This window comes from Erithacus rubecula (genome assembly GCF_903797595.1).
Source record: "Erithacus rubecula genome assembly, chromosome: 11".
NCBI classification, from domain to species: Eukaryota; Metazoa; Chordata; class Aves; order Passeriformes; family Muscicapidae; genus Erithacus; species Erithacus rubecula.
This window is the reverse complement of record NC_136663.1, coordinates 9,316,490-9,325,232: the sequence shown is the minus strand read 5'-3', so window position 1 is coordinate 9,325,232 and position 8,743 is coordinate 9,316,490. Positions and strand designations below refer to the sequence as shown.

At 58.2% G+C, this 8,743-nt stretch overlaps 1 protein-coding gene across 1 annotated transcript; it reads right to left on the bottom strand.

The window, feature by feature from the left end:
• Positions 1–586: 586 nt before the first annotated feature.
• On the bottom strand, positions 587–3,739 carry SLC51A (solute carrier family 51 member A). The gene is made up of 9 exons (XM_079315250.1): positions 3,335–3,739; positions 3,089–3,183; positions 2,559–2,713; positions 2,389–2,462; positions 2,156–2,314; positions 1,914–2,025; positions 1,666–1,812; positions 1,379–1,484; positions 587–1,265 (listed from the first exon to the last, which is right to left on the bottom strand). Exons 1-9 carry the CDS (start codon positions 3,535–3,537, stop codon positions 1,129–1,131), a joined length of 1,188 nt encoding a protein of 395 aa, XP_079171376.1. The 5' UTR covers positions 3,538–3,739; the 3' UTR covers positions 587–1,128.
• Between the last annotated feature and the right edge of the window lie 5,004 nt (positions 3,740–8,743).

Sequence of the window (8,743 nt, the reverse complement as noted above, 5' to 3'; positions counted from 1 at the left end):
AGAGCTTGATCTTTCAGCAATTTCCCCAGGATCATCTCATTCCCACAGATACACCCACTGCTGCTGCTTCAGGGCTGTCCTGCACACCTCTAAGCCATTCCTCACTCTTCAAAAGAAGCATCCAGAAGAGACATTAAGTAAAAGATGCAGTGGAAAAACAAAACTTTACTAGCATGAAGTGAAGAGCCCTGTGGAGTTTGATGCTGCCAAATCTAGAGGCATCTGGTCATATGAAACACCCCTATTTTACTTCCTCTGTGGATCTGGGATGTGAGCCTCCAGGAAAGGATTTTCTGATGGCAGGAACAGCAGCAACAGGACAGAATTGAGAGGTACCAGGGATGGCAGTAGAAGCAAGAGCATTGGAGAGTGCTGCAACTTTTTAACGTGATCTGCTCATTTGAAACCATGGTGCTTCTGGTGTCTGTAATGAACACTTGGAGTCAAAAGATTACCCATTGATTTCTGATTTCCATACCCATGTCTAGAGCAGATACTGGTACTGGACCGAGGCTGGTTGAGGCAGTGTTACGAAGATGCATCAAGGCTCCTTCCTTAGCCTGGTGCTTGACTGGCAGGTATAGATGCTCCCATATGTGTGCTTTCTAGAGCAGCCAGTGCCATGGAGAACAGGCCCCAGGGACAGTCAGATCCATCCTGATGTCTTGGGAGAAATCACCATTGGCCTGGGCTTGCCTTGGCTGTGGGACCCCAGCCAGCAGCAGGCACCCAGATCTCAGTCACAGCAGGGTGTTGGGCATCCCGTGACATTCTCATGCCATGGCTGTGTTAGTCTGGGCTCCATCCTCCTCCCCTGTAGGGAGTCATCTCCCACCCAGCCTAGGCAGAGATAAGATGAACCCAGTCACCAATGCAAGACTCCAGTAAAAATTTATCTTTACTCAGTGCTGGACAAGAGCCTCCAGGCTGGAGGTGGCTCCGTGGACCCCCTTGGCTTACGGCTTTTAGGTTTCACACCCTTTCATTCTGTCCCAAAATGCTCTTTCCCCTCCTGCCTTTTCTGCTGCCAGCAGCTCCCCAGGGCCAGGGGAGGACAAGAAGGTTGTGCAGGGTAGACCAGCCCCTCAGCCCACTCTGCCCCTTGGCACCCCAGTTTCTCCCTCCTGCTCACGCCTTGGCGTCGGCAGCTGCGGGTGCGGAGCTGGCGGGCTGGTAGCCCGGCTTGTCATCCTGCTTGCGGTAGTACATGCGCGCCAGCACCACCAGGATGAAGGTCTGCGGGATCAACAGCTGCACATTCATCTCTGGAAGAGGAGAAGGGTCATTTGAAGCTGCCTTCATCCACCATGCCCAGCCCCATGCCGTGCCACGTGGTGGAGAGGCTCGGCTGGGTGCTGCTCTCTCATCTCCGACTTACGCTGCGACCTGGCCTTGGAGGAGAAGGGCGGCGAGCAGGCGATGCTGCCGCTGTTGGCCAGGATGCTGAAGATGGCGGGCTGGAGCGCCGTCAGGAGGAGCAGGATCTGCGACCACCAACACCCAGTGATGAGGGCCGTGCACTGCCCAGCTCCCAGCCTTCACCTTCCCCACTGTCCTGCAGCCGGCAGTGGCTCCTGCTCCACCATCTTCCCTCATGCTGCCTCACCCCATCTGTGCTGCAGGAGCCCCTCACCTAGGAGGGAGCTGGGCAGGGCAGGGGCTCACCTGGAAGCAGGTGAACTTGCCCTGCATATTCTGCTCAGCCAGGTGCAGCCGGGCCTGCCGGAAGAGGATGCCCAGGGCCCACAGCCCAAAGAGCGTGGAGACACCAACCAAGGTGTTGATCCAGAGGGCCACGCTCCCCTCTGAAATCTGAGAGGGACAAACAGAAAACATTACTGGGCTGACAAAGCTCAGGTGGAGGCTTCCTGTCTAGGTCATCAACCTGCCCATCCCTGCACTCTGGCACTCACGTCAGCAGGGTTGTAATTCCCATCGGCAGACAGGATCAGCCCCAGGAAGACAGCGACTGCCCTGAAGAAGGCGTACTGGAAAGTCCCCAGGATCATCCATTTCAGCTTTTTCCTGGCATAGTGAGAGAGACTGGTAGCACTCTGAGGTCCCCAAGTCCCTGCCCGGGGATTTCTCGTCCAGCCCAGCAGAAGCAGAGGGTGAAAGCCCTCCAGGGGCAGGGATTATCCCAGCTCCCCCTCACCTGCTCATGGTGATTCGGGGCAGGCAGGGGCAGCAGCAGCAGCAGGGCCCAGTGCTGACCGCCATGGGCACGTCCTTCAGGGTGCTGAGCAGCGCTTCCTTTCCCCCATAGCCCTCAATCATGACCATCATCAGCAGGTAGAAGCAGACAGCAAAGTACCTGGGGAGAAGGAGGCAAGCAGGTCAAGCCCTGTGGTCTCCTGGGTGCCCTGTCCCAGGGTGGGTGATACTCACGCTGTGGTAGCCATTTCCACCACCATCATGGAGCGCGGGAACCACAGGCCGAAGCAGCTGATCACTGACACAACCTGGGGGACACGTGAGCTTGGTACACTGACATTCCCCCCTCCTGTGGGCTCTGGCCTCCCAGGGAGGGCCCTCCAGCACCCCCAAGCCCAGCTCACCGTAGGGGCTGAGCTGCTCCAGCAGAGGGTCTTCATCTTGATAGGGCAGCGGATCTTTCGGAAGAGGTACGAAACCTCTTCTGCGTAGATCACGACTGACAGCAGTGTCATGATGGTGCAGAGGCCCAGGATAATGAGTTGGGCCATGTCCAGCTCTGCCAGGGATGGGTGAGAAGTTGGCTTCATCCTGTCTGGTCCCCTCTGGGACCACTACTGCAAGGAGCTGCCCCATGACCCACCACTCCACAGGTTTTGGAAGCTCTGTGCCATGCCCTGGACCAGAGCTGGCCCTTCTGTGCCGCTTCTCCCTGTCCCACGACACTCGCCCCAGCGCTGGCCCTTCCTGGGCTGTCCCCATCCCTGCAGGTAGGACTATGGGATGGGAGGCTAAGACGCCGGCAGCAGCGCAGTTTTTGTCTTCTGGGGCTGCTCCGTGCCTGCACTCTCCACGGTCACTCTACAGCTTCATCCCTGTCCTGTTCCCACCAGCGACAGCTAGAGGGTCCTCCCCACCCCGTCCCCCCACCTACGGTGCAGCAGCTGCCGGGAGGTGGGCGGCAGGGAGAAGCAGGCTGCCGGCACGCTGAAGTTCCTGATCAGCATCTCCACCAAAGGGCGGGAGAACCTGCGGAGCAGAACGAGAGCGCTGCACGGGGCCACAGGGTCCGAGCAGCCGCCGCCAAGCGCCTCCCTTCCTTTACAGAAGGAACGGGTCATCCAAAGTTCTGATCCAAAAGGTTGGATTTGTCCGGTTGCAAAGCGTCTCCAGCACTCACCTGGGGTCATCCGCCAGCTCCAAAGAGGGATCCATGCTGTCGGGCTCCTCGGTGGCTCCGTCCCAGCGGCTGTGGGGCTGCTCGGCACCGCCCGGCTCCGCTCCCCTCGGGGTCAGAGTCCCCGGGGCAGGGACCGCGCCTCGTTCCAGTTTAACCAGAGCCTCCGCAGCTTCCCTCCCTCTCCCGCCGCTGCGGGCACCCATTGGCGTGGCCCCACGGCGTCCCGGCCCACCGAGTGCTCTGGCCACCAGGCCATCGACCCGGGAAGGCAATTGTCACCCGTACGGGCACGGCTGTGTCCCAAGGCTGGGGCGCCCGGCACCTGCGCTGGGTGACACTGCGGCACCCCCCGGTAGCCCGGACATGTGCTGTGCTGCCATGGGGGTCCGGACGTGTCCCCATGTCCCCTCAGCAGCAGTGTCGGGGTGGGAGGTGGTGCCGGGGGGGTGGGAAGGCTGTCAGCCCCTGCTCTGCTCTGCGGGCCGTGGGCCCCAGGGAGCCGGGGCTGAGCCGGGCACGGAGCGGCTCCCACGGCGCTAGAGGGCAGGGCTGGCCAGCGCTGGGCCCTGCCTGCGACAGCCTGGGCAGGGGACAGCCCGAGCGGGGAGATGGGGCTTAGGCAGGGGGAGCACCGTACCCTTGCCTTAGATGGATCCCAGAATCCTCATGCTTTCCAGGGGTGTCCATGGCTCTGGGTGTTCTCCCAGCCCTCAAGGAAAATGAGTTCTGGTTTATACTGGGTCTCCATGTACCCTTAGCCCCTTTGGCAGGCGGCTTCTGCTGCAGCCAGAGTGGCACCAAGATGGGTGCTCTGCACCTTGCTGTAGGAGCAGGATGCTGCTGTTGTCATGGGAATGGGATGGTGGGCAGGAGGGAGTCCTGTGAGGACTCTGTGCATATCCGAGGTGCTGTGCACAGCTGGCCCTCCCCTCCTCTCAGCCCCATTAACCAAAGCCCATATCCCTGTCCTTACACACTGTACATACCCTTTCCTGCCCTGTATGCTGTAAGCTAACCTGGCACGCTGTGTGCTGCACACCCAGCCCTCTGCACTCGCACTCATACACACACTCACCCCACCTTGCACAAGCCATGGCTGTTCCTGGCCCCACGGGGTGCATGGGACCAATGGGGGGCCCCCCATCCAGCACCCCTGAATTTCCAGCACTGCCTAGGGCTGAAGAAACACGTCAGTGACATCTGCTGTGCTGGCCTTTATGTGACAGTCACTGCAGGCTATGTCATGGCAATCCTGCTGTCCTGCTCATCCACCTGGTGCTCATCCCCCTGTGGTCCATCAGCACTGGGATGATCTGCACGTATCCCTGGCCTCAGGGAAACAGAGCCCAGCACGCAGCCACACGTGCTGCACTGCCCAGACATGTGCAGGAGCCTCTTTCCCTGCCTGGTGTAGCCCCAGGGCCAGCACCACCCTTGGGTGCCTGCTGCACAGGGCATGTGCTGGTCCCCTTGCCCACCACACCTGTGTCTGATTGTCCCTGACTCTGCTGCAGCACCATGATGATCCTTCTTGCCACTCAGGTAGTACCTGAGCCTGCCAGAGCCCTGGTCCCCTGCGCTCCCCAAGCACAGCACACCCCAAGGTGCAAGGTACAGCTGTGGGGCATGGAGCAACCTGCCAACCCATGAGGTGGATACAGAATATGGCTGGGCCCCAAGCCCAGAGCAGGGGGCAGCCCCACACATCGTTGAGTCCCAGCACACATGCACATGTGTGCAAGGAGGCCTGAATTGCTGCACACACTCCCCTCTGCACCCCCACTGGGGCTGGATGCACCAGTGACACCCACAGCACTGACCTACCTGCACCAAGCCCCCAGCCCCATCACCATGCCCAAGACCACCCTGCATGGGGCCAGGACACTCTCACACCCTGTTCTGCTGTGGACTGTGTATTGAGGGTCTGGGTGTCACCCCCAGAGCTGTTCCCTGGGGACATGGAGGGCTCTTGCCCCTGCACCAAGGTGCTGAGCCCTCCCTGCGCCAGCAGGACAGGACGTGTCTGTGACTTGCTTGCTTCAACCTGCCCCAGGATCTGGCAGAAATGGGTGTGGAGAGGGGGAATGCACTGGGATAGGATAGCCCAGAGTCCCTCTAACTTCTCCCTTATTCCAGCCCATATCTATGCCTGGGATGTATGGTCCTGAAGCAATCAGGGTCCATCCCTTGTCTCCCAGTCAGCCTTCTCCACACAGGCTGCTACCATGGCCAAAAGCTGGCAGGTGAGCATCTCCTGGCATGGGGAGCAACAGATAGGTCAAGCTTCCACTAGTTCTACCTCAGCCCCAGACCTTCAGGATGATCCAGAGCAGAGCAGCCACAGGGACTCGCTTTCCTGCCAAAACCCCTTTCAGCAGAAAAGGAAAAAGAAACAGAGATGGGAGCCATGAACCCATAAACCAGGGCAAGGGGTGGTTTGAAAGTTTGTGGTCCACTCAACATCAGGGTGGACCTTTACCCCATCCTTTTGCCCCAAGGAACTGGCAGAGAAACCAGCAGCAGGGCTGGAAATTCTCCCAATTTGCTCGTTTAGCTTTTTTTTTTTTTTTTAATTTTAAACACTCTTTAAACACTCTAAGAACTCTTTGACCTTGGAAATCCTGTCCCCCACATTCCCCCCCCAAAAAGAAAAGAGCCAAGCAGACCCTCTCAGCATGCCAGCATCGCCCACACTGCTGCTGTGTCAGCGTTCCCCAATACTTGGAAAAGCCTTAAAATGCAAATATTTGTATGGGGTTTAGACAGTTTTCCACCTATCTCTAATTCCCTGTGGTTATGGCCAGAGGGGCTGACCTCAGTGAGCACAGCAGGCTCCCACTGACCATCACCAGCTTCCCCACGGCCAGGACACAGCAGGGAAGAAAACTCCTCATTTGTATCCTTGGTAGGAGACCAAAACACATTCCTTCTCATACTCTCCTCTCCCACCCAGAGCCTGAGGCCACAGTGGATGACTGGGATGCTGGGGAGTGAGGCCCCATGCCCAGCCCAGGCTGTGGTCCAGCCAGACAAGTGGGCAATAAAGATCTGCACCTTGAGCTTTTGGTGATCCATGGTCACTGCTGTCACAGGACACAGAGGGACAGAGCAGCCAGGGTTCTCCCTCTCCCACGGGACCTCCTACGCTCTGCCCAGTCCCTGTGCCAGGCAGGACCAGCCCCTGAGAGCATTGGCACCCCAGAGCATCTGGCACCCACCTCTGGGGAAAACCACACTCCACAAGCACCTCTTCAAAGGGATGCCCATACTTTGCATGGCCACAGATGACCCTGTTCCCCACACTCCTGGGGTTTAGGAGAGAGTCAGCATCCCCATCCTGCCAGTTTTCCAGCAGCACTCTGCTGAGCCACTGGGAACAGGAGGGCAAGCACAACTCAAGAAATAAATAAAAGACAAAGGTCTATCAGTGAAAGGGCAGGAAAGCCTTTTCCAGGGTGCTGGCTCTTTTGAGCCCACATCAGCCCTGCAAGCATCTCCCTGGTGAGAAAATTTCTGCTGATAGTTTGGTGGAAGTGGATGAGGGGTGTGGATCCTGCTGGCAGAGGTAAGACTGCTGCCACCATCTGCCTTCAAAGTTCCAACACAATCTACAACTGCCCAGCTCAGTGGCCTTGGCTGGATCCCTGCAAATCTGTCAATGTCACAGCAACACTGGCCACCAGGCTGGAAAGGGGTCCCAGAACTTTAAGCATCCTCTGCAATGGTCAGTGTGGGGCAGTGACAGTGCCCCCAGCCCTGGCCCCAGCACAGCAGGAATGGGGCTGGCTCCCCTCAGCCCCAGGTCTGGAGCCACCCCACTGATAGGGATGGCAGGGAGCCCTTCCCATGGCTGGCCCGTAGATAAGGCCCATGTGTTCCCCACTGATTGCCCCAGGAGGCAGCTGGAGGGGTGGGAGCCACCGTTCCTGGAAGATATGGCCAGGAGGGAGCAGTGGGTGATGAGGCCAGGGGGGCTGCTGCAGGGGTGTGAGACACTGGGCCCCTCTGGGTCCCTTCTCTGGGCAGGTGGAGGTGTCCTGGCTGACCTGACAGCAGAGCTGGGGTGAGAGAAAGTGTGGACCTCCTGGTAGAGCAACAGCCCTCCATAAATCCTCCCTTTTCCCAGCGGGGACCAGTCCTCTGGCACTGGAAAATACTTCCCAGTGCCCTCCAAACCCACAGGGCTGCATCACGAGCTTGCTGCAAGGCAGGGTCAGGGACCCTACCATACCTCAGTTTCCCCAGCTGTAAAATGGGGCATGAGTTCTGCAGCATGAGGGTATAGAGGGCTCAGTCTCTCATTGCTCTGGTGCCTGGGGAAAGATCCATGCCAGGTGTTATTTGTAGACCAAGCTGACATTTCAGATGGGGGACTGGGGGGGGATACTGCCCTGGGAGCCAGCTGGCTGCCTCCAGTGTCTGCCTCAAGGTCACCAGGAAAACTGCTGGTCTCGAAGGGTTTGGTATAGGACTCCCAGCTGCAGCTTCCCCTCTGGGCAGAGAAAATCCCCTTTCCCCAGCATGAGGCAAAAATGACCATTCCTGTTAGAGACCCCAGTGCCCAAGTTCCCTGCCTGGCCATGGGTGATGGGACACTCCCAGGAGGTGGCTGTGGGGCAGCCATGGTGGGGTGAGAGTGGCAGAGTGCAGCACTTGGGGGAGCACAGAGCAGAGCTGGGGTTTTTTCTAACCAGAACAGCTCACTGCTTCACAGAAACCCAGCCCCAGATGTCTAAGCTTCTCAGGAAGCAAAAGTACTGCAGAGGGTGTGTGGGCAAAATCTCCCCATGCTCCAGCTCTCAGAAACACTGCTCAGAAACACTCCCCACAGCCTGGGGACCAACTCTTGTGCACAGCCCTGGCAACACCCCCAGTGACCTTCCTGTCCCTTCCCATACAGGTCTGGGTGACACCACAGATGCTGCCACCCTGACTAGGCTCCCATGCTGCCAGGTTGGGAAGAGAAGTGAGACATTGGCACAACCAAGACATCGCTGTGCCTGTCCCAGAGGTCACCCCACAGGGAACTGGCTTGTGAGCCCTCAGTAGCCCACCTGCAGTTCAGATCAGCAAGACACCTTTCTCAAAACTGCTGAGATCATTTGACCATGTGCGTATATTCATAGAAAAGCCACACATAACATACATATACACATCTATAAATATGTATGTGACTTTCTATACTATCTAGGATCTTCTATAGTGCATATAAACTGGATGGGTGTGCCCCCAAGAGTGGAACAGCTTGTCCCCACAGGCTGGTTTATCACCCATGCCACAGCCTCAATCACGCTTCTAAACTATTCCTGGGGTACTGTCCCACCCAAGGGTCCCCTGGCCCCACAGATGACCAAAGGGGCTCCCCAGGGCAGGGGGCTGCCCTTTGCAATGCCCAGCATCCCACAGGTC

Excerpts from the sequence above, each read along its gene's own strand:
- SLC51A (XM_079315250.1), bottom strand. The coding sequence starts at position 3,537 with ATGGGTGCCCGCAGCGGCGGGAGAGGGAGGGAAGCTGCGGAGGCTCTG. Across the intron at positions 3,184-3,334 it reads GAGCTGGCGGATGACCCCAG|GTTCTCCCGCCCTTTGGTGG; the intron begins GTGAGTGCTGGA and ends TCTGCTCCGCAG. Across the intron at positions 2,463-2,558 it reads GGAGCAGCTCAGCCCCTACG|GTTGTGTCAGTGATCAGCTG; the intron begins GTGAGCTGGGCT and ends CGTGTCCCCCAG.